We start from the raw sequence: 24,586 nt of genomic DNA on the forward strand, positions 1-24,586 counted from the left end.
GCAGCCCAAAGACGACCGAAGAGAATCCGTCACAGCAATAACAAACACTCGTTTGGAAAATGGTATATGGAATCGGTTATATGTATGTCTGGCAGTCAGCCGATCAATCTCACCCGCGCGTGAAAGAGGACATAAACCAGAATGGTGTCATTTGCGCTCCAAAAATCAACTCGGTGACAAATGAGGTGGAGGTTGGTTTTAAAATGTAAAAGCAGCTTTTGCAATTGCGACCCGCTCCGTTAAATGTACGGAGGCAGGCAGGCGGTCGACCCACTTGCGCACATTTCACGAGTCACATTGTCAGCCTATTTTGTCATTTTGCTGCCATCTACTGGCCAAAGGCTGTAACTGCGTTTCATAGCAACGCATTGCAGCAAGTCTTCCTCGATTAAGAACAGGATTTGAAAATTGCCATAACGTACCGACAAAATAATCTGTGGGCAGAAAGTAGGTCGAATATATACATCACAAATAAATACGTATGTAATGTAAACAAAAGTCCTCTGATGAGCTGCTGATGACAAACAAATTGTCCGTATCAAACACAACGCTGTGCTTTTGCCTCATTTTTCTTCTTCCTCTACGCAGGTTGCGTCAATCCTCCTAGATAAAAAAAAAACAATTGTAAAAATCTGTTGTTTTTTTTTCCATAGGGTTCATCAACTCACTTTAGCACGACGTGTTCCTGAAGTTCAGCGTTGAGGGTCTCCGGCAGCAGCAGGCAGAGGGCCACCGCGCTGATAGGTACGACGCCGTACACCAACATGGGGACGGCGTCATGGTAGACGCCCAGCAGCCTTATCAGGGGTGCCAGGATGCCTCCCACGCGAGAGCACATGGAGTTCAGACCCACGCCGCTCTGCCTAGCAACACGCACGACGGGCAAAGCCATTTTCTAGATATTCATCTTTAGCATTTTGACATCTTATTATTCCATAGCCGTAGGCGTCAAGAAAGGAAATCTTACCTACCTTACCTTAGTGCGGTGGGGTACAGCTCTGCTGTGTAAACATACACGATGCAGTAGCAGCCAGTAGATGCAAATTTCCCAAGTATGGCTATGACCGTGGCAACGACAGGAAGGTCTGGAATGACAAAAGGAGGGGGCGCATCAAAAATGTCCATTGTCTTCTAACAGTGCTTCTGCACGTCTTCTTTCTTTATCCAGAAGTTACCCTTGGGCACGGCGAGCGTAGAGAGGCAAGCGGCCCCCGCTAGACCCAACAAGACGGCCTCACAGCGTCGCCTCCCGAAGCGCTGGATGAGCGGCAGAGAACCCAGACGGGCGGGAATCTCCACCAGGCCAAAGACCAGCTGCGTCAAGTAGATGTCCAGTCCAAAGTTGCCCACGTTCAGGCTCAGGCCGTAGTACACCACGCTGATTCCAAACCTGGTGAGTGAGCAATACTTTGTATTACACTCCCTCCCGTCCATTTGGAGCGCTGTTAAATGCTCACCAGACGTAGCCCATGAAGAGCGCTCGTTTTCTCAAATATGGCACCCTGAAGATGTCCAACATACTGCCTCTGCTGGGCGACTCGTCCACATCCATCTAGAACGAGGATGTTGTTTGGATGGCTTTTCCGGGGTTTATGTTACGCTTGAGCATTATGTCGGGCTTTACTTTGTCCAGCAGATTTTGCGACACTTTCCTCCCGTTGACTTTTGCTGCTCTGTGCACCTCCTTCATGGCGTCCTCCCTCCTGCCCTGAGTCATGAGCCAGCGGGCCGATTCTGGCAGGATCCTGCCGGGGTCAAAGGTAGCTTTACGATTTGCTCACTTGGATGTAAGTGTCATGTAACGGGACCAACCAATAAAATACGGCCAGGACAAGAAGAATTGGGCTGTAGAGGGCCAGTTGGAGGCTCCTCCAGTCGCGGATGAAATAGGCGATAGCCGACAACAACATGAGACCGACGGGGTAAAAACTCTGGCTGATGATGGTGCAGAAGGCAAACTTGGACGACTCGCACCACTCGCCACCTTCGGTCAAACACCACAAGGGTGCCGTTGAGTTTTGGACACAACAAAAAAAACAAAACAAAAATTGTATGCATCGCTACTGACCGCACGTCACTCACCTATCACGAATGAGTTGGTCAGGATTCCCGCCATGGACGCACCACACAGGAACTTGAGAACAATATAAACGTGGACATTGGGAGAGAACGCAGCACTGACGCCAAATAGGCAAAGAAGAAGAATGCTGAGCAAGACCACAAAGCGCCGACCAAACCTAGAAAAAATAAAAATCACATTGAATCAAGCTGATTATTGCCAAACGGACGAAGATTGTAAAGCACCTGTCCGCTACGGTGCCCGACACAAAGGCTCCGATAAGAAGTCCGGCCATGTAAATAGACTGAGACACCTCAATCAGCGTTCTTCTGTCACACACCAGATTAAACTGAAAAAAGAAAAAAGAGCGTGAGTGAGAAAAATGTCACCCTTACGACCAAGCGCCTCTCACCTCTGTCACAATGCTGGACGCTCCAGTCGGCACCTCAAACTTGGACCCGTTGAGGCAGGCCGAGGTCGCGTTGAGGCCGTACAGCTCGATGGTTTCCAAATCGGCCTGGACCGGCGTGAACATGAAGCAGGTCTGGAAGCTTCCATCCGGACTCACGGGGATGGTGAGCTCCTTCTGCCTCTCCAGGCTCTGGTTGGCGTCCACCCGCTGCAGGATCCAATCGGTGTCGCAGTAGTTGGGGAAGTCGAGACCCGTGAAAACCTGACCGATGACATCGAAGGCCACGAAGATGTTGGGCACGCACAAGGCGGCCACCAAGCGCTTCTGGAATGAGCCGAACTCTCCGATCTCCTTGAGGATGGACGCGAAGGTGCTCATGGTGTAGCGCTCGCCCGCTGGACTGCAGAACAACGTGCGATCGAAAGGCTTTTCAGTCCTCCTCGTTAATATTTAAACGCTCACGTGTGTTTTTATCACGAAAAATCTGCCGAGCAAAAATCTGTGGCTTTTTTTCATAACAGTCGGAACTGCAGTAATTTATTAACATCTTTATCACGCGAGGACAAAATCCAGCCGGCTCTGAAACCGGACCTCTGAGCAACCAGAACTGAGGGTAGGAAGAAAGAGAAAACGGGATGGAGAAGTTGAGAAGCCAACAGTAGCCACAAGGAAGAAAAGCAAAATGTAAACAACATACCACTATATAGATGGGGTGATAAGACAACAGCACACCTAACGATAGCAGTAGTTATAACATTATTACTGGCTGAAACGGGTTGAGGAAAGGAGATAAGAAAGCCAGAGAGAAGATAGGTAGGTCCCTGTCCCTGGTGAGTAATGGCAGATGAGTATCGCGTCAGAGTAGCTTACTATTTAAGTGTAGTCTATTTTCTCCCGTTGGTGATAGTGTTTCACGCACTGATCATGTCGTGGGATGTGTAGGCAAGTATGTACATTTGCTCTGCTGCTCTTAGGTCACTGGGGGTGCAGGAAATGCAGAACGGACACATTGGAAAAAAATGGGCAAAAGACTTGTACTTGCTTTATTAATATCACCCTTGATGGGTAGGCAATATAAAAATAGATTTTTATGGTAAATATCATCATCCATTATTATTATTGAAAACCTGACTCAGACAGCAAACATATAGGATTAAATATAAGATAAATAAAACATATTTCAAATCACACATTCAATTACCAATGTCAATTGATTTTATATAAACATTATGAATGCATAAGATCATTGGAGTTGCGGGGGAAAAAAAATTATGAAAGTGTGTTACACAAACGCGACGCGCGTATGCCAACGTGCGTTTGTATAACATCGTGACCGAGCCTCAAGCAGAGCTTAGTCCGCAGGAGACAACCGGGTTTTCACCGTTGTTTGTGTTTTGGAGCACGTTCTTGTTGTTGTTGTTGTTGTTCCAATCGGTGGCTATCGACGAGCAGTCATGTCCACTTCCCGAACGATAATCTGTTTGTTAAGAAACGATTTACGAATCCACGACAACGAGGTAAGAACGAACGCGCATTTACGTTCACGTCGTGTTAAAAACAGACGAGCACGCTTATATTTGATTGTTTTTGTGTGAGTCATCTTTTATTATGTTTTTTTAAAAAATATATACATATTTTAAGGAGCATTTTGTGGTTTTGTTGTTCTTGTTCTGCAAGCTACTTTTAGCTCGTTTGCTGGCATGTGGAAGTTCCGGTGTGCACTTTCACAATAAAATAGTTATCGGATATGCGAATTGACTGTCACCACCACTATTCACAGCATGACTCAATCCAAGTGGGAGATGACTGTAATGAAGTGGTGTGTATGTATTCTGTCCCCCATGTAGGTGTTCCATTTTGCTGAAAAACACGCTGACCACGTCGTGCCGTTGTACTGCTTCGATCCCAGACATTATGTGGGAACCTACAAGTACAACCTGCCGAAGACGGGACCTTTTCGCCTGCGCTTCCTGCTGGAGAGCATCCAAGATCTCAGGAAGTCGCTGGTGAACAGGGGCAGGTCATAGTTTTCCTTGCTTTCATTATACCCGGACTGCACTTTGCCTTTTATGGCACTCACAAAGTTTTGTGTGTTTATGTTTGTAAAATAGCAACCTGGTAGTACGACGGGGCAAGCCGGAAGAAGTCGTCGCCGACCTCATCCAGCAACTGGGCTCTGTCAGCGCTGTCACTTTCCAGCAAGAGGTTCGAGTCCTCACATCATCGTCGGTTTGATTTTAATGACTTGCTCTGAATTTAATGACAGGCAACATCCGAAGAGCTGACTGTGGAGAAAGGTGTCAAGGACGTGTGCGCACGCATGAAGGTCCAAGTGCACACCTGCTGGGGCTCCACACTGTACCACCGAGACGATTTGCCATTCGCACACATTTCCAGGTGAGACTTGCCGACGCACACACACAATAGAAAATCAACTTTGGGAAGAGGGATTTGCACCAATAGATGTTTAAAAGATAAGTTCATACAATCAAGTCACATTTGTATGCAACTTGTCCACGTGGTGGCACCAAACGCCTCTGGCAGCATCCCGGTCGGTGGCTGTCCCATTTCGCCTGTACGTTAATTAGGATCTGTTTGTCAGGCTTCCGGATGTTTACACTCAGTTCAGGAAGGAGGTGGAATCCAAGAGTCAGGTCAGACCTGAGTTGCCAACCCCGGAGCGGCTGAAGCCTCTTCCCGGGGGGCTTCACGAGGGAGACGTTCCCACTGCGGCGGACCTGCAGCAGACAGGTACAGTACATTTTTGAAATAATTCAACACGTCACAATGACTTAAATTGATTGTTTAATGAAAAAAAGATTGAATTAGAATGACGGAATAAATAAACAACTCACTTTTACTTCCTTACAGAGCCTTTGAATGACCCTCGCTCCGCTTTTCCATGCACCGGCGGTGAAAGTCAGGCGCTGCGCAGACTTCAGCATTATTTTTGGGAGACGGTAAGTTCATTTTACACATACGTTACGACATATGGCTTTTGAATGAAACATTGATTTGTCTTCCCGAAGGATGCGGTCGCAACCTATAAGGAGACCCGAAACGGCTTGGTGGGCGTGGACTATTCCACCAAATTTGCGCCCTGGTGAGTGAGTGAGTGAGTGTTCCTTTTGTGTCAATCAAATCTCTAAACAGAAATAAAGCCACTTTTAATAAGCTGTTTTGGACACTCTGCAGGCTGGCCATGGGCTGCATTTCACCAAGATATATTTATCATCAGATACGCCAATACGAGAGGGAGCGAACGGCTAATCAGAGCACGTACTGGTCAGTCGATGAGGATTTTATATTGGTCGATACCTTTTGACGTGATTCGGTTCGATGAATGTTTCTTACCATTTCATTTCGACGGCAGGGTTATTTTTGAGCTCTTGTGGCGTGATTACTTCAAGTTCGTAGCACTCAAATATGGAAATCGTCTGTTTCAAGTCAAAGGTGAATATTGTTCAAATTGAATTTGAAAGCTTCTTTATTCCTGTAAGAAAGCGAAGAACTGTGGTAACATCTTGGCAAGATTCTGCACAAAAACATCTCATCAGTGAGTTGTTGAAATCAAATTCTCTCCATAGGGCTTCAGGACAAAACCATTCCTTGGAAGACGGACATGACGCTTTTCAACGCGTGGAAAGGTTTGCGCCGCGTTAATACCGGGCGGGCTATGACACACGCGGTGCTCGCTCGATACGTCTGAAATGTTTGTTTTTGATATTTGTCCAGAGGGACGTACGGGTGTGCCCTTCGTGGATGCCAACATGAGGGAGTTGGCCATGACGGGCTTCATGTCCAACAGAGGGCGCCAAAACGTGGCCAGCTTCCTCACCAAGGACCTGGGCCTTGACTGGAGGATGGGAGCCGAATACTTTGAATACCTTTTGGTAAATTCTTTCATGCTTTTACTCTGCAGCTTCTCCTTTGTGTCAGTAGCTCTTGGAACACATGTAAATGTCTTCCCGCAGGTTGACCATGACGTCTGCAGTAACTATGGCAACTGGCTGTACAGCGCGGGCATTGGAAATGACCCCCGGGAGAACAGAAAGTTCAACATGGTCAAGCAAGGACTCGACTATGACAGTAACGTACGTTCACTGCGGTCTTGCTATATAGCGGATTTTCATGTGAGTCTTTTCTACTTCTGTATTGCAAATATCTGCTATTTGTATTTGTTAAACACCTGTTCCATACTGAGTTCAGTTTAAACGTCATTACAGTGCTAAAGTAAACTTTTCAAGTATGGTCTTTCTGAAATATTTGGCTCTTGTCGGAATCCTAACCCGATACTCATCCTTAGGGCGACTACGTGCGGCGATGGCTTCCCGAGCTGCACAAAATCCGGGGGGCTGATGTGCACACGCCGTGGACCCTCAGCAAGGCGGCGCTATCGCACGCCGACGTCACCCTAGGTGAGACCTACCCCACCCCTGTCGTGGTGGCGCCCGAATGGAGCCGACACGGTGGCAAGAAACAGGTCAGTCGGATGGGACAAACAACTCAAAACAAGCTCATAGCTCAAATCATTCTTTTGTGCTAAGGCCGAAGCAGTCCAAATTCTGTTCACGTTGACTCGCTTTTGTTATTTCACAGAACGGGCCGTACCCAAGAGGCAGAAAAGGCCCATCCCACACCCCGAAACAGCACGGCGACAGAGGCGTCGATTTCTATTTCTCCAGAAGCAAAAACTTGTGAGCTTGGATCTTTTCCAGCCGTTACAATGCCAAGTTTGTTCGCCTTCTTCTGGTCAAAGTTATGGTGCTATTCAAATTGGTTTCTTACAATGCAGGGGACTTGCCTTTATTATCATTTTTTTGTTTAAACCACGTATTTCCGCAACGCATCTGTGCGGTCTGCGATTACGAGAAATGTGCTCAGGCGAGAGAAAAGGGGGCGGGAGATGACTTGAGGAAATACGCTCGTGAGAAGAAAACAAAACTATTCTACAGCAACCAAAGCCACACACAGAAAGCGTGCGAAGATGTTAGTGCTCAAGGGGCCATGAGACAAAAGAAACAGCTACAATGCATTTATGAAATGGTTTATTCTAAAACAAGATAATCGTTCATTTATTTATTTAGAGAGAGGGAAAGAAATTGAGAGAGTTTAGGGGAAGGAAATTGGTGAATAGATAGATACAAACATGATTTAGTTACAAAGTTACAAATCCAGAAGTTACAGTTGTTATTGTATTGTGTGTGAGAAAAAAAATATTGGAAACAGCGCTCCCTATGCTATGCATTGGTTATTTACGCAAACTATTAATAAACAGTATATATATATATATATATATATACTATATATATGTATATGTATATATTTTTTTATTAATTGCACACACAAATCTAAAAAGTTTGGATGCTCTTTGTATTATGTTATCAACATGAAAATATTATATAGTATAGTAATCATCACTGCACGATCGTCGTGGGCAGTTTAGCGGTTCCGCCCACGCGTGACGCACTTCCCATCAGGTCAGGTACGTTGCGCAATGTTGAAGTACTCGCAAAAAGAAACACATTTCAGAAACAACATGGCAGCGTGCTTGACGACGGTGGTCGAGGACCTGTCCACCGTCCCTCTGGTCGCCCTTAACATGACCGTCAGGAGAACCCTGAGCCTTTACTTGAACCCCCGAACCGTGGTGGCCGCCGACTGGACGATGGTGGCCGAGGCAATGGGCTTCTCTTACCTGGAGATCATCAACTACCAGCAGGTTCCCAATCCCACCGAGCGGCTCTTGGTTGACTGGCAGGCGTGCTCGAGCGAGGCCAGCGTCGGAAAACTCTTGTCCATCTTGGAGGAAGTGGAGAGGAACGACGTCGTGGAAGAGCTTCGTCCTCTGATTGGTACGCTTTGGACCATGAGCTGGAAATCTCATCACTTTTACAGACCTTGTTCGAATTAAAAGTGCGCATGACTAAACAAGCAGCACTTCCGCAAACAGCGGTTGACGGAGGTTTTTGTGCGCGTCAAGTCAAAGAAATCCGAAAAGTAAGCATACGGTTTTGAAAAGTCTACTTCGAAGTCATGATCGGTACAGCAACGGAGGGGCCGGTCAGCTTACGTTACGTGCTGCGTTTGGCACGTTCACAATTACAACAACATAGTAAGCCAAAAAGTGAAATAGTGCCATTGTGAATGTGGAACCCGTGATGGAACGACGTTGATCTATCTTTTCTGTCTCTCTCTCTTTCTCTCTCTCTCTCTCTCTCTCTCTCTCTCTCTCTCTCTCTCTCTCTCTCTCTCTCTCTCTCTCTCTCTCTCTCTCTCTCTCTCCCCGGCAAGATGATGACGTGAGGAAGTATCATGAAAGCTTAAAGAAGAGGGCGCTACGTCCCCTGCAGGTCCCCGAGGTGGACAGCTGCATCCCTCGAACGCCTGAGCTCTCTGGCCTCACCCTGGGGGATGATCCAGAAGGTTAGTAAACGCTTCAAAACCTATCTTCAAAAGCATGATATTATTTTGACTTGCAGGTTCTCCCGAGTTGTTTGACGCTTTCATTTGCTACTGCAAGAGCGACATCAAGTTTGTGCACGAAATGATTCGAGAGCTGGAGCAGACCAACTACCGACTGAAGCTTTGCGTCTTCGACCGCAACGTCCTGCCCGGATCATGCGTTTGGACCATCACTGGCGAGCTCATTGAGAAGAGGTGAGACAATCGTGCACGGTACCGTATACGGTTGGCTTTTTTTGCTCCTGGTTTTCACTCTGATGTTTCTGTATTCAGATGTAAGAGGATGGTGGTTGTGATCTCAGATGAATACATCGAAAGTGAAGCCTGTGACTTCCAGACTAAGTTTGCACTCAGCCTTTCTCCTGGTGAACAATTGATCTTGTTTTATATATGTTGTCCATGTTTGGCTTTATACAGTGGTCCCTTGACTTAACGAGTAGATCTTCCCCGGTAAGGATTTTTTGGGGAAGATGCCAATTAATAGTTGCATATGAACCCAATCAACAAATATGATAGACATTTGATTTAAGGATGTCATTGTCCATTCCTTCCTCATTGTTGAGCAAGTAAGATTTTATTGGCACAGGTCAAGGTACCAGCGTATTTGACAACTTTATACGTCAGAACTAAACTTTGCGCCTCCTTCTGCTGTGACAGGAGCTCGGAATAAACGACTCATCCCCGTGGTGTACAAGTCGATGATAAAAGAGTTCCCGAGGATCCTCAGGTTCCTGACCGTGTGCGACTACACAAATCCATACACGCAGACCTGGTTTTGGGATCGGCTGGCTAAAGCTCTTTCTCTGCCATAGTTGTGATTGTTATGAGTGTTTTAAAGGTGCTTTTCCATCAACTATATGGAAACTTTTGGGACCCAATACCAAAGATATGATGCGATCCTTAAATGTCATTGTATTAATTGGTTTCATACATTTGATGTCATTTTTATGAATGTAGTAGCCTGTGTTATGATTGACAAACAATGTGCGGAGATATTTTTGCTAACTCTTTTGCTCAAATTTTTATTGTAAGGATTGGACTGCACTTCCTCTGTCACTTTTACCCTTCCTTTTTGAACGTCAGCATGAGATTACAGCAGAAAGGGAAGTGTGAATGTATGTGCAGAACACTTCTACATTTGACAATCCACTTCTACATTTGACTGACTGCTTTTCTCCCTTCTCGCCTTTTATATTCTATTTAAAGGATTTACAGCTTGATAACTATGTAATTTTAGGCAAAACGCCTACATAAATGCAAGCAATTTTACAAAGCGTCCACAGCGTGTCGTTATTGCGCAATTCTCGCATGTTATTTCAGCCACCGCCAGTGGTGTCGCTATTGAATCATTTCCCCAACATAGTCACAGCCCGACCTACTGCCGTATTGTCCAATCAAAACGTTGGGTTTTATTCTTCTTTCATTTGGACGGCCGGTTGAGCTTAAATCGAGGTGACGAACTAAATACTATTCTTATTCATTATAGTTTCGTAATGAAGGAAATACTTTGCACAAAATGAGTGTAATAAACGTTTTGTTGCTTGTATATTAGTGACAAACTTCCCGTAAATCTGAAATGAGGGAATGTTATAGAGGTGTCCAGCCATTGTGACGGAATCCACTCTTGAATCTTGCGTGTAACGTTGCGCGGACGCCACTCCGTGTAAAGCCGGCGTTTTTAATATTTATTTTTTAACATATTGATGCAGTTTGTACTTTGGCTTTTGCGGTGTGACGCGACGGTGTCATTATTTTTGTCCCAATGCAGGTGCGGTACTTTGCTCGTTCCCAGCCGCAGTGACCACATCCAACATGGCCGCCGAGGCGATCCACACATTGGCTGAGGAATGCAGTAGGCGGGGCTTCGAGTCTTGTGTCAAACTTTGGGAATGACAGCACGAGTGCTGCAGGATTCACAAAGAACGCTAAAGAGTCGCCCTTGTTGCCGCTCCTTGGAATTACTTGGGACTTGACTTGTCTTTTGTTCTTTCCCCAACACCCTGCCTGCGGCGCCGACACTTTTTCTTCGACGGCGTCAAATGGCATATACCTCAGCCATGTCGGAGGACCTGAGTTCCCAACCGTGGTCTATCAACAAAGATGACTACGAGCTACATGAGGTGATTGGTATGTGATATTACTGTTTGCTAGCTTTCTTTCCCCCCTGACATTCTGTGAATAGACACGCTCGCTAACGCTAATACAACCCGTGATATGTTTTAATTTCATCTTCCAAGCATCTTTTTAGTTGAGCTAATGGGTGGGTGACTTAAATGTAGGACAGTCCTTGCCGGGCGGTGTTAGAACTTCGACTATGTGGAATGTTTCCACTGAGAAAGACAACCCCGCCCAGTGGGGCTGCGCCGCTTTGTTGAAACTAGGGTTAGAACAATGTTGCATGGCGGCGGGGGGGTCGCTGATGGTGTTGGGGTACGCTCGTCTGTCTTGTGTGCAGGCACTGAGTTCGATTCCCGCAATGACTGTGTGTGCGCGCGTGTGTGTGTGTGTGTGACGAAGAAAACCGTAAGAAAACATAATATGCAAAAATAACAAAACTATTCATCTAAAACATACTTTATTAAATATATTGTGAAATAATCAATTTATTACAATTTCACTATCATACTTTCTTTACATTCAACAATCATTTGAATTGTAAAACGACCCCCCTCCCCCCCCAAAAAAAAAATAAAAAAAATCAGTTAATGAAATCAAACTTCTCAAATGTTTGATCTGTCAAAACAAAATGTAATTGCCAATTGCTGCTTGTCAAAACAATAGTTTTCTTTTAAGAAATACAGAATTCAAACATTGGGCTTATATTATTCCGTATACGATATAAAACTAGCAGTGGTTTTGAAATCACAAGCCAGTAGATTGCTCTCGCATACCTGCCCCATTAAGAAGCTAACTCAAGGCCATGCTAATCTTATAATGTGTCAATTGCACTTCATGAACTCTAGCTGACCCGAGTGCAACTTGTCATTAGTGATTGGAATCACCTCCTTGTGTTTAAAAAGCACTTCAATAAATGTAGCAATGTTTGTGGTCTTTTTCTTCACCCTTATCCAAAGATGTTGGAACATACTGACCTTAGAGGGGAGTACCTGAACCACCGGCCGGGGTTCCGTAGCATGGAAATCTTCCATAGGTTTTGATGTAGTCTTCAGTAACAATGTCACTTTCACACATTGAAAGCGTTATGGCAACAGCCGTAACATGGCTTGTCAAGAAATATGCTTACAGAAAACACACGGCAAAGTCTTGCAAAGAGCATGCTTGTTTTGTCAATGTTTTGGCTTTTTCTATTTGGCTTTGGATGCCATCTTAGGGAGGACGCTTGACTTCAAAATGCTGCGTCTGACAGTATACTGTATACATTAGTGATATTTACAATATCAAGGCTGTAGTGGAAACGAGAGAGGGAAAAACTAAGCTAACTTGGAACATTGATACTCTATTGATACATCCAATATCAATGATCTCAATGTATTGGTATTCCTGATAGAAATGTTGTAAATCCTATTTTTCCCTTTTTAATGTATGTTTTTTTTAATTGTCTTTAATCTGATCAGCTCTCCAGCTAACATAAATGCAGTTTTGCTAACAAAGGTTTGAGGTCAAGTTTACTATCAATTGTGTTGTGCCTCGTTAGTAGCAGACGTAAAGTTTGGAGCCGTGCCCGCTCGCTGCTGTCGCCAACTACGACGAGACAATTGATATTGTCTGACAGTTGGTCAATACCGCCGCTTTCTCTTCCATCCAAAGCGGGAAAAGTTGTAAACTGCTTCTCAGATATCCACAAAAAGGAGGAGGGGGAGGAGGAGGAGGATCCTATCGGTTTGATGGATTACAAAGAAACATCCATGTCAGACTTGCTCGGCTGGTCTTTCCACTTCTTTCCCTTGCGATGGTTTTACGAACAAAGATTTCGTGGTTGCTGGCAGCCAGTCAGGTGACTCGCCTTTTCACGATTCTTTTTTCCGATTTTTTTCACTGAAATGATTTCCCTTCAGCGCAGTGTCAGGACTCACGTTGGCCATCCCTGACGACTAGCTGTTTATTTGCGTTGAGGAATTTACACCCCGATGTGGTCTCGGCAACTGGATGGCTGTGTTTGTTGAAGTGTGTGTGAAGTGTGTGTTTGCTTCAGTCGGGACCGAACCCCAAACACTGGCCCGCCCCCAGAGGTTTGTGAGGTCGCGCTTGTAGTTTGTGCAGAGATGACTCGAAAGCTTTTGAGCTGGCCTTGGTCAGCAATCAATGTTTCTGCTGTCCCCCCTCCACCTTGTCGTGTAAGATCTCAATCAATTCCACATTCAACCTCTGAAAAGTAGCAGGTCTATTTTGATACTTTAAGAAGTACAAATATTGGCTTTCAATAAAAGTACAAGCTCATAACCTTAACTTTGACAACAAATGACATCATTTAGGCTAACCCATATACGTATGTAGATGGGAAAAAACAAGACCTGCCCACTTTCCGCGTCTGTCACATGCAGGACATGACTTGGGAAATTGCAATTTTATTAGATTATCATCACAGGCCGCACTCGTGTTGAATATTTCGCGAGCATTGCTCGAAGCCATACTACAAACGTAAACAATGAAATTCACAAGGCCGCTGCCTGGATTTGAATTGAACTCTGGGAAGGGATTTGGTCTTGGGCGGCCCGGCCCGCCCCGCCCCGCCCCGCCCCGCCCCGCCTCCTGAGCTCCGGTTTCCAAATCTTCATCAGCTCTCGCCTCAATGAAAAGTCCAAACAATGGGCACTTTGTTAATATTTGGGCATAGGCAAGATGAGGGCAAAGGGGGTTAGCAAAAGCTTAGTGGAGCCTGGGCGAGCACGCTGCTCATTCTTCCTTCCACCCCTGAAAGCTTCTTGCCCGAGGAAAAAGTGCTCTCTGACAAACTGCCCATTGAGTGCAAAGGGCTCGGCTAAAAACGGGCCAGTGGAAAATAGAAATGGATAAATGAACTGTTTTTCATATTATGCCTTTATTTGATGCATTAAGTAGCGATAAAGCCAGAATGGTCGTTCAGCGGATCCATTACGGGGTTGCATTCTCTTTTGCAGGGAGCGGGGCCACAGCTGTGGTTCAAGCCGCCTACTGCATCCCGCGCAAGGAGAAGGTGGCCATCAAGCGCATCAACCTGGAGAAGTGCCAGACCAACATGGACGAACTCTTGGTAAGCAAGTATGGTTAGTCTGCTAGCATTATTGCTCAAGTCATTTGAGATTGTCCCAAAGTGTTCTTTTCTCGGAGTTTCTTTGGCGCGTGAGATCAAAAAAAGAGAATTGCTAAGCCAGCCCTACTCTGTTTTTCTTCTAAATGAAGCAGTTCAACTTTTGGTGTCAGTTCCAATCTTTCCACCACAATCTGTTTACGTTTGTTGCGCCGCTGCGCCCATAGTGGCTCCTCTGTGCGATTGTGGCACCACTTTGCGACACAACCCCGGCCGGCCGGTCGGCCGGTCAGCTCGTGACAATCGCTCATTGAGTTGCTCGCCTTTGGAGGTCCTGCCGCACGCAAACGACCAGACTCCATAAAAGAGAAACACATTTCGGACTCAATCTGACTTGTTTCTTAAAGTCATTGAAATCCCAAAACAGTCCATTCTTAAGCTATGACATTCTTCCTTTGGCTCAAAGATTCATTACAAATCAAAAGACAATCAATTCGTTTCATTTGGTCCTTATTTGTGGAGTGTGAAAGTGCTCACATTTGCTTGACACAGATGCCATCAGAACATGTGGGCCCATCCGCGCCATACGCTTACAGTGACCAAATCCCTGCAACAAAGACCACTCCCTGGTTCTCACATTGTCTGCTGGAAAAAGATGGGCAAACCGGCCAACTGCCGGAGCACCAGATCCTCCCTGTCAGACCATTGTTTGTCTTCTGGCCCGCCGAGCCGCCCCGACCCGACCCGACCCGCAACATTATTGTTCTCTCTGGGCGTGGAGTGTCCAGAGATGGAACGGCGGGCAAGACAACCCACCGAGTTGTTTGTCGGAGCCGCTAGACTGGAAGATATTGGGGAAATTGGGTCATGGTTTGGGTTCAGACGCAGGTGGAACGTGACCTCACCTGTCGTCCAAAGAACCCGATGGGTTCGTCGATGGAAAATTCACTATATGGCTCAAATCTAATAGACCCTGGTTAATTACATTTCTCTGCTCAGAATATGAATAATTCATGTAGGCATGCTGAGATTTCCATTTTCCACCTCTGATGCTTTGTATTGTCATTTGCTCGTCCTCTCTCTGGAGTGAAGACGAGGCTTGGTGCTTGGAATTGTGTGTGCGGTGGCGGCGGCGGCGGCGGCGGCGGCGGCGGGCGCATTGTTTAAGAACGCTTCTACCCCGCAGGGCTTCCCGGTGCTTGATCGCTGCACTTTTGACACATCAGTGCTGCAGATGACGTTCACTTTTACTCCTTTATCTTCTCAAACTGGGCCTTGAGCTTGACACTTGGACTAAAAAATAAATAAATAGATCAAATGTATGGTAGTTATGTTAAATTGGCATCAGGATTGAAGCCCTCTTCTCATAGATCCTGGAAAAAAGCACTCCAGTTTCTTAAAAATGTCTTGAAGTTGACGGCTGATTCATTTGCCAGCATGATCTCACTCTCTCTGCTTTCCAAGGACACGCGTTTTTTTTTTTAATAGCCACATAAAAGCCTTTTTTTTTTTTTTTTTTTTTTTTGCCGCACATATTACACGAGACCGGCCTCTGACGTCATTTCCACGGCAAGTATTGCACTTAATTTCCTTAATTGCCTCATCATGAAACATGTCAGAATTACTGTAGCAAGGCCTAAGCACCAGGCAGTAATCTCCTTCCGAAGAATAAATCACCTCAATGTGAGCGGAAATTCAAAGAGATTTGCGAGCAGGGTTTAACCTGGTGACACAACTCGGTATTAAAAATAAGACTTGAGACAGTGTGTTAGCATGAAGCTAGCAGAAGCCAAGTTGTGTTGTTTTAAACACACCAGTTGACTTGCCACTATTTTCTTATTTGTGTTTCAGAAAGAAATCCAGGCCATGAGCCAGTGCCATCACCCCAACATCGTGACTTACTACACCTCATTTGTAGTGAAGGACGAGCTGTGGCTAGTCATGAAGCTGCTAAGTGGCGGTGAGTCAACGTTGAGAACAAATTCCACGGGGTCGTTGCGTGGGTGGTAGAAAAAGCGGGATCCGTTCTCGCGGATGTCGTCGGCCGTGATTGTGGGGAACGTGACGGCGCTGATCTTCATTGTGTGCGCCACGTGAGGCGTAATGACGGCGGGGCCGCGCTAATAACTGCGTCGACGACATCAGTGTGGCAGAAGCTGCAATTAAGCAGCGAGAGGATCCGTGCGGAGGAGGCCACCGCCCGCCAGCTGTAGCCCATTATTCTGTTCCGAAGCCCCAGGAATGTATCGAGGCAGCAGGAAATATGTGGCCACTTCCTAATCACTGGGGTGGGGGGTGGATAGACACCATAAAAGCAACGGTCATGCCGTCTTGGTGTCAGCGTCACCGCTAGTGTTAAACACCACCAAGTCACTTTGTGATGGCCGCTCGTCTGACTGGATTTTCATCACAGTAGCTGTGTGTTGAATTGTGAATGAAATGAAATGACTCTAGTTGCACTCCGTGTAAGTGATAGCGCCCAAATGACTTGTCTGCCCCGCTGGGATAGACTCGAGTACATCAGCCAGCGGCCCTGGCCGGCCTGCCCGCCTGTCTGCCAGCGGCCGGGCTTCTCTCTCTTGATGTTGACTTTTACGGAGTGTGGCAATTAAACAATGGCCACGTCTGCCTCCAGTGGAAGTGGCTTTTATAGCCTTGCGCTACTGCAAAAAAGAAAAACGCCCTCCATGTCTTCAAAGGCCGCTAAGAAGCCAATAGAGTCGCTTTGTCACCAACGTCTGGCATTTGGACACGGCGTGTCATATGTCGTGCGAGCCGGGCCGTGCGAAGGAAGCCATGCTCCCTCGCCCGCTTTGCAAAGCCGCTCAGCAAGCCGACACGTCCCGTAACACTTTCTCAATTACAACGTCGGCCGCATTCGGATTCCGGGCTCGTCGTAGGTACGCTCTCGAGCTTTTCTGGAAATTCCTGTTTGGAAAGTGACATATGACTGCAACGACGGCCACGTATTGAATTGCCATCAGAGAGACTTCCAGTTACGAACATGAGTCACGCCGCAACGAACTGAGCTGAGCTGAGCTGAGCTGAGCCGAGCCGAGCCGAGCCGAGCCGAGCCGAGCCGAGCCGAGCCGAGCCGAGCCGAGCCGAGCCGAGCCGAGCCGAGCCGAGCCGAGCCGAGCCGAGCCGAGCCGAGCTGAGGAATGTCTTCCCAGAAAACCCTAGCCGAGCTCTCTCTCCAGATGCCAAGTCAAGACTGTCATCGACTTTGTGAATTTTAGCGCAAGTCGCTGGATCGACTTTAATGATCCCCCGAAATGCTGACCGAGCAGGTTTGATGGCTTATTCCAAGCCATAAACATAGTCGTTGATGTTTCTTCACTCCATTCAGTCAGTCGCAATTTGTTGCTTTTTGTTTTTATCGCGAAGCAACCGAGCGGCGCTTTTTTTAACGATTCCTTTCTTGGTTTGTGTGGTCAGGCTCCGTACTGGATGTGATCAAGCACATCATCTCACGAGGCGAGCACAAATCGGGCGTCCTGGACCAGCCTAGCATAGCCACCGTCTTGAAAGATGTTCTCGAGGGCCTCGAGTACCTGCACAAGAACGGACAGATACACAGGTAAAATAGTTTTTAGGAGAATGATTGCAGTGCTACAAAACTAAAGGAATCAAGTCATCCAAAAGCAAAATCAAAGAAAATACGGCGAGATTGAAATCATGCGAACTTCTATTGGTTGAAATGGCCAAGTATGCCAACGTGATTCCTATTCCCGCTCGAAAGGCGTGGCATTTACTCAGCGCCGCTTTTCCTCCCACGAAAGGTCAGCCACGTTGTAAAGATGAAGCTCTAAATGAGTCTGACCGAGCGAGCGAGCGCTTGATGCCTTATCAAATTGCGATGAACAATGGGGAGTGGGGGGGTCGCTTTGTGGGGTCACGGCGATAACCAAATGAAAAGCTGTGCTGTGTCATTCTCGCTGGGAATGGTTGTGAACTTGACCGCGTGAATATGCATGAGCCCAATGTGTCAATGGCAGATTTGCGTGCCACGGGAAATGTCATCCCCAAAGCTCTCGTTCGTCTAAGCCAGTTCAAGAGCGGGCTAAGTCGCTGCTCCCAAGCTGTCGCCGCGCCGACCGACCCAGAGCTTGCGTCTTCCTTTCCGGCACAGGCTCGGGTCCGATCGGCCCACGCGTGTAAATAATGCAGAGCGAGCTTCGGCCCGGGTGAGTCGTGCGCTCGCTTGGCGGCTTTCCCAGAAGCCGATCAAAGCCATTGATTGACGACAAGACGGTGAAGAATGATGAAGCGCCGTCCGTCCATGATGCTTGGATCGTAAGCGTTGCCACGGACAATTAGGATGCGAGAGGCGATGGAATCTAATTAGAAGACAAAAATGTCTTCAATTGTTTCTTGTAATATTGTATCATGCACGGATGACATTCCCATCCCGTTTAAGCTGGATCACATGAGCGGGCCTCGGGGCAGGGTGGGGGTGGACTGAGACCCAGCCAGAAGCTCCCATCTTAGATTCTCACGGCTCGCGGTAGATATTTGACACGTGCCGGTCAACTGCTTGAACTGGCGCTCCCCAGGTGCCACTTTGACACCAGCAGCGCACAACCAGAACACCGCAAACAAGTTTTGCTTGCCAGGGAGAAATTGTGTACCCTTTTGCTATTGTCTCAAACCTCCGCAGAGACCTCAAAGCTGGAAACATTCTTCTCGGAGAAGACGGTTCCGTGCAAATTGCAGGTAAGCCAATCTTGTTGGACTTGAATATTGTTTAGTTCCCAAAATACCTCACCTGCAACCTTCATCTGTGCCCAGACTTCGGCGTGAGCGCCTTCCTGGCCACCGGCGGCGACATGACCCGCAACAAAGTGCGCAAGACGTTTGTGGGAACGCCGTGCTGGATGGCCCCCGAAGTGATGGAGCAGGTGGGCGCGTCCTCCCGTTGCTAACCGTGACGACGAGCGCTTCACCAAACTGCTCCTCCAGGTGAAGGGCTACGATTTCAAAGCGGACATCTGGAGTTTCGGAATCACCGCCATCGAGCTGGCTACCGGGGCGGCGCCTTACCACAAATACCCGCCCATGAAGGTCGGCGCTTCTCTGCAACGTTGGCTCGCCACCCGCCGCCGTCGTCGCCGCCGCCATGGGGAGGGTTAACAACCGTGGTGTGTTCAGGTGCTGATGCTAACGTTGCAAAACGATCCGCCGGGCTTGGAGACGGGCGTCAGCGACAAGGAGATGGTGAAGAAGTACGGGAAGTCCTTCAGAAAGATGATCTCCATGTGTCTCCAAAGGGACCCGGAGAAAAGGTGAGGGCAATCTTGCATGTAGCGTTGCCTCCATTTGAATTATTTGTTAGCGTTAGCTTATTGCCGATGCTGATGAATTCATCAACGTGTTCACAAGCCTCCTGCTGCTCCAAATTGCTAACGGTCTGCCTTTGTGCTTCTCAGGCCAACATCTTCAGAGTTGCTGAAGAATAAATTCTTCCAGAAAGCCAAGGTAGGTCAGAGCCTCCCCTTCAGTAAAGCCGTACAATGGGCTAGCAATGTCCTTGTGTGTGCCAATGATGACATTTTTTTTCTTTCCACTGTTGATAGACCCACGACTACCTCCTGGATAAACTTCTTCAGAGGGCTCCCACAATATCAGAGAGGTCGAAAAGGGTGAGACGAATCATTTTCTTTATTTGATTTTTGGAAGATGGAGAAAAATGTTGAACGATTGATTACTTCAGAAAATTTGGGTGTTAAAAGATTTGATTTGAACACAGTAACGCTAACTTACCAGTGGTGAACTGGCTCCCTCTAGTGGTGGATGAAAAAATAACAGTCCATGTTTCTTCTGGATATGAAGTACTGTTGCTTCCTATCTTTTTTCATAAAACTGGAGAGAAAAAAGCTTCAGTAAACTTACGCTTTTGTTATGTTTATTTTTCAAAATCATGACCGACCGAAAGTTATTGGGGCTTCCAAGTTTCAATTTGTTGCTGGCTTGTTCCAGGTACGCCGCGTTCCAGGTTCCAGCGGGCGTCTGCACAAGACGGAGGACGGCGAGTGGGAGTGGAGCGACGACGAGCTGGACGAAGAGAGCGAGGAAGGCAAAGCGGCCGTGGCCGCCTTGCGGGTGAGCTGCGGCGTGCGCGTGCCTCCTCCTTGCCCTCGTTTGTTTGGTCTCCAGTGTCCGTCGTATCTCCATGTGCGTCTCACCTGTGCGTCTGTATGTTCTGTTTGACGGCGAAGGAGCAGCAGGTGAAGCCTGCTGGCGCCCCCCGGCGACAAGTGCGCTTCTCCTACCCACTCGAGCTTCCGGCGTCCAGGGTTGTTCACTTGCCAGCGCAATACACATGGCCTTCCCCTAACAAGGAAGGACTCTCGTTAGCTCACGCTCACCCTTTGCCAATTGAAAAGAGCAAAAAAAAGTCAACGCACTACATTTGGAACAACATCCAGTGTGAAAACAGACCACCTGTTTCAGCGAGAGTTCCCCTTCCTGGAAGCCATCTGTATTCTGTTTCCAATTCCTCCCTCTTCAACATCTCTTTTCTGTTTTGTTTTTATTGACTCACCAAATCACCTCCAATCAGTTGCACCTTCAAGTAAAAACGGTTGAAATTTCAGTTGCTGCTTTTTTTCTGTCTGGGCCACATGTCGGACGGACAATGATGTCGTTTGTTCCAAGGTCACGGGTGCAAATACATGTGCGCTTCCTGTTTGCGACTAACACGGGCCGTTCCTGGACCGGGCTGCTTTTTGGTTGCCGGGCGACAACAACAACAATTACTTCACGCATTATAACTGTGTGATTCTTTGCTAAACTTTTAATCTTCTAAAAGGGGCGAAAAAAGGGCAACTTTGCTGTGTGTATTTCTACTCCTGGTTATGAGGTACTAAGTAGTTGTGTGCAGAAATTGATATTAACGCACGCTACACTGGTACTCCGGATCAAAACGTTGAGAGCTGTATAGAAACAAAGAAAATGGGTGGGGAATGGTTTAAAGTCTTCAATCAGAGGAAGTGCAAATAAGCCGTTTAACTCCTCTCACCTTCTTGTGTGCCAGCCATTTTCTTCCTTTGACCTCCTGTGTGCCCTTCACAGTACATCCTGTGTGCCCTTTGACCTCCTGTGTGCTCTGCTTACTCATGCCAGGACAATCTAATGCTCCGTATTTGTCTTTTGACAGTCGCCAAGAGTGAAGGAGGCGCCCCACAACTCCGAGGTGCGTCCTCCGAGCATTTTCCTCGACGCGTTCAATGGCTTCCGAACGAACGGCAGCTTGACTGACGTTTGTATCTCAGATGTTCCAGACGCCGGAGCCTTTGAACGTACCTACGCCCGCTACGCAACTACCTCAGGCCGCGCTTGCGCCACCCGCCGCGGGAAGCGCACCTGTCGCCCCTCACCCTGCATCATCAGCAACGGATGGAGGAAGCGCCGTCGCTGCTCCAACGCTGGTAACGCACACCTATACGAAAGAACCGCAACAACCGTTTGAAAGTAGTTCAAATGTGACGAAGACATTTTCAACGTGACAAATTCTTTTTCACAGGTTCCTTCAGCCTCAAGCAGCGTGACATCTCCAATTTGTTTGGTGCTACGGTTAAGGTGTGTTTCAATTGTGGCGATGCCTGCTCTCTCTTCTCTTGTCATGGAATTTGCCCCTCCTTATTCGTTGTAGAAATAAAAAGAAGGAGTTAAATGACATCCGCTTTGAGTTCATGCCAGGCAGAGGTAAGCCAAATTTTTCAATGAAGCAAAACTGTCCATTCATTGGAATGTTTTAAAACATGTAAAGTTGTCAATAGAAAAATATGACTCATTTCATAATTGTAATACAGCGAGTGACGGTTGTCTAGTTGTATATGGGCTCCCTCAAGTGGTACTTGCTCTCTCTCTCGCTCTCTCTCTCTCTCTCAGACACAGCAGACGGCGTCTCGCAAGAGCTGGTGTCAGCAGGCCTGGTGGATGGGAGGGATTTAGTAGTAGGTAAGTGCTAGCGTCCTTCCTTCCTTCCTTCCTTGCTCTGTCCAGATTCAAAATCCAAATGTAATCCTCCTTTTTGTTTTACTTTGCAGTTGCTGCAAATTTGCAGAAAATTGTGGATCAGCCTAAAACAGATAAAAATGTCGTTTTCAAACTGGTGAGTTGCACAGCATGAGGTTTAAGCGACATCTTTTGCTTAAATGACCATGTTTAGATTGTTGTCCTGAACAGAATCTTCCCAAAACTCACTCGAAAGAAAGTGGTACACTAAAGAATCATTGCTAAAGACCTAATCTTGAACATTTTGAGATCTTTGAACAAAGTATTTTGGAAATATTGACATTTTATGATGTGTACTCTTTGCAGGCCTCTGGAATCGAGGGATCAGAACTACCGGATGATGTCAAATTGATCGGCTTTGCGCAGCTCACCATTAGCTAAGTCGATGTTTACTACAATGGGACCGTGACTTGCCTACCTAAAAGATGTGAAATTGTTGAGAAAAGAACATATTTAAATAGAGATTGTTACTTTTTTTTCCTTTTCTATGGCTGTAAAGAAAACCACTACTGCCAAAGAAAATGCCGCTTTTTATTGAGGCGGCGGCCTCGAGTCTAACGACGCACAGTTTGAAAACACGTTTACAGAGTAGTTTAGTGGCTGCGAGAAGGTTCAACCCCATTTGGAGTCTTCGCTTTAGCTTTCCTTCCGTATTTGGCGCATTTGCACATTGTCAACTTTCACAATGCCTAAAGCAAAACTACTGAATGCCAACGTTTCAACTGTGAAGAATCACAAAAAAGAAACGCACGACATGAAGGCAAGGTAGGCCCATTTGAGATCTCCAGTAAATAGTTGGGAACTCATTTTGCCCAGCATATTTATTTTCAATTGCCACGTATTTTGGGATATCGTGGTAATGGCTGTAAATTACGAATCCTTGAGCTAGCATCCAAAAATCAAACACTTGCGTCAGTTTGTTGCGTCAACCTAAAAACAAATCAAGAAATGGCGTGAATATTTACATTTGCCTTAATCATTTTGATAGAATGACAACAGCTGAAAGCACACATTTTCCAAACGCCTTGGTAGCCAGCTAAAGCTTGTTGGTCTACGCCCAGAAGGAAGTACTTGATTTACTCGTATGTAAATAATGAAATCAGGATGTTTTTTTACTGGGATGTTTCACGCTTGGCCTTGGATCTGTCTCAAACAATTTTTGATGACTTTTCTTCCTTTCTAACCAGAGTGTCAAAATTCCATAAGTGCGAGCCACAACATGTAGTGGACAGGATATATGCCGTATCTTTGCTTTATCTGATCAGATAAAATATAAAAATGTAATTAGAATCCTGACTGTCCACGCTGTTTTGCTTGAGGATTTCCAAGAATGAGGCGGCTTTTTCACCAGAAATGATTTTATCTGTTTGTGGCAGCGAATGGCTTGTTGCCACTTATAGAACATCTACCAACATGTATTGTTTAGCAAATATTAAATTCAGAATGTTGTATTGCATCTTAATATGAGTGACAGTCATTGTAGTAAAACTTTTTGGGGTGGAAAAAGTCAAAGGGTTAAGGGCAGCCGAGAAATAAAGTCAAGGCCCATGGTGGTGAGTCAGTCACACCGTGACATGGCTCGGAGAGAGCAAGCAGGTCGGACCGAACCAGATTGGAGCTGACGCCACCCGCCACTCTGAAGCCATCCACTTGTTTCTATGCCAAGAAGAATGAGTGATGAAGCTATGCATCAGGAAGCCAGACATCAGGAAGCCAGACATTTGACAAATGTTATCTGAGGTGGTTGGAAAAACAATCACAGCTCTCATGACATCTGAGAAGAAAACATATCATTTTGGGGGAATGGAAATGAAAAAGTTCTGTGAAAAAAACAAAAAACTTTAAGAATAGCCTACACTTACATCATATCTATAAGTTAAAAAAAGTAAAAGAGCGGTTTAATTTTATTGTTTTTATTTTAGAACAAAAATAGAACATATTGCGAGAAACAAATGAAAGTACAACGACGCGTATACGTTTTGGATTCCCTGAATTTGACCCTAAGATAGCCAAAGTGTACCGTGTGTCGCCCTCTGCTGGTCAGTATGAGAAATGACGCCGCGTATATTCGTTTTGGTTTCCCTGAATTTGACCATAAGATAGCAAAAGTGTACCGTGTGTCGCCCTCTGCTGGTCAGGATGAGAAATGCTCCCGTTGATCAATTCCGGGAATCCAAAACAAAATATACGAGCCGTTTCTTGATTTGCATGTAGTGTTGTATTAGAAATAAAAATAGAAAATCCATTTTTCTTTCTACCAATCTTTTCAAGCAACGGTTTGCGATTACAACGCAACATATGAATGCTTGCATTGCAACTGTTCAATGACAATTAAAAGAAGTCCAAAAGTTGAAACAGACTTAAGAGAGTTCTTGATTCTCCAGTCCTCGAGCGGCCGCGTTCCAATATGTTTTCCAAGTGACCCTCGTTAAGCGCACCTGCG

At 46.4% G+C, this 24,586-nt stretch overlaps 4 protein-coding genes and 1 long non-coding RNA gene across 6 annotated transcripts; 3 read left to right on the forward strand and 2 right to left on the reverse strand.

Moving 5' to 3' along the window:
• Window positions 1-664: 664 nt before the first annotated feature.
• LOC125985762 (solute carrier family 22 member 13) lies at window positions 665-2,920 on the reverse strand. Its single transcript, XM_049748832.1, is given in 8 exon segments — window positions 665-863; window positions 977-1,390; window positions 1,458-1,552; window positions 1,625-1,745; window positions 1,813-1,984; window positions 2,083-2,237; window positions 2,305-2,408; window positions 2,472-2,920. Coding segments are annotated over 8 exon segments (1,638 nt in total). The 5' UTR covers window positions 2,850-2,920.
• cry-dash (cryptochrome DASH) lies at window positions 1,636-7,759 on the forward strand. 2 transcript variants are annotated; one of them, XM_049748800.1, is made up of 14 exons: window positions 1,636-1,760; window positions 4,319-4,491; window positions 4,583-4,676; window positions 4,738-4,868; window positions 5,074-5,222; window positions 5,343-5,431; window positions 5,501-5,574; window positions 5,667-5,756; window positions 5,845-5,924; window positions 6,059-6,118; window positions 6,207-6,364; window positions 6,446-6,565; window positions 6,778-6,954; window positions 7,071-7,759. In XM_049748800.1, exons 1-14 carry the CDS (start codon window positions 1,716-1,718, stop codon window positions 7,170-7,172), a joined length of 1,542 nt encoding a protein of 513 aa, XP_049604757.1. In that variant the 5' UTR covers window positions 1,636-1,715; the 3' UTR covers window positions 7,173-7,759. The 2 variants fall into 2 exon arrangements, with proteins under 2 accessions (XP_049604757.1, XP_049604756.1); XM_049748799.2 differs by lacking the exon at window positions 1,636-1,760 and adding an exon at window positions 2,920-3,988.
• On the reverse strand, window positions 4,692-5,967 carry LOC125985764 (uncharacterized). The gene is made up of 3 exons (XR_007487434.1): window positions 5,826-5,967; window positions 5,327-5,398; window positions 4,692-5,209 (listed from the first exon to the last, which is right to left on the reverse strand). It is a non-coding gene; the product is annotated as an uncharacterized lncRNA (long non-coding RNA).
• A 155-nt stretch (window positions 7,760-7,914) lies between the features above and the next one.
• Window positions 7,915-14,127, forward strand: myd88 (MYD88 innate immune signal transduction adaptor). Its single transcript, XM_049748816.2, has 7 exons — window positions 7,915-8,326; window positions 8,766-8,897; window positions 8,954-9,131; window positions 9,210-9,301; window positions 9,594-10,388; window positions 10,705-11,056; window positions 14,015-14,127. The coding sequence occupies exons 1-5, from the start codon at window positions 7,969-7,971 to the stop codon at window positions 9,746-9,748; spliced, it is 915 nt and encodes a 304-aa protein (XP_049604773.1). The 5' UTR covers window positions 7,915-7,968; the 3' UTR covers window positions 9,749-10,388; window positions 10,705-11,056; window positions 14,015-14,127.
• Window positions 10,921-23,433, forward strand: oxsr1b (oxidative stress responsive kinase 1b). The gene is made up of 18 exons (XM_049748796.2): window positions 10,921-11,063; window positions 14,015-14,127; window positions 15,976-16,084; window positions 17,563-17,704; window positions 18,785-18,840; window positions 18,916-19,025; window positions 19,087-19,188; window positions 19,276-19,409; window positions 19,554-19,602; window positions 19,701-19,766; window positions 20,104-20,226; window positions 21,284-21,319; window positions 21,399-21,554; window positions 21,650-21,705; window positions 21,779-21,831; window positions 22,018-22,086; window positions 22,176-22,240; window positions 22,450-23,433. The coding sequence occupies exons 1-18, from the start codon at window positions 10,976-10,978 to the stop codon at window positions 22,522-22,524; spliced, it is 1,602 nt and encodes a 533-aa protein (XP_049604753.1). The 5' UTR covers window positions 10,921-10,975; the 3' UTR covers window positions 22,525-23,433.
• Window positions 23,434-24,586: the final 1,153 nt, after the last annotated feature.

This window comes from Syngnathus scovelli, chromosome 18, assembly GCF_024217435.2.
Source record: "Syngnathus scovelli strain Florida chromosome 18, RoL_Ssco_1.2, whole genome shotgun sequence".
NCBI classification, from domain to species: Eukaryota; Metazoa; Chordata; class Actinopteri; order Syngnathiformes; family Syngnathidae; genus Syngnathus; species Syngnathus scovelli.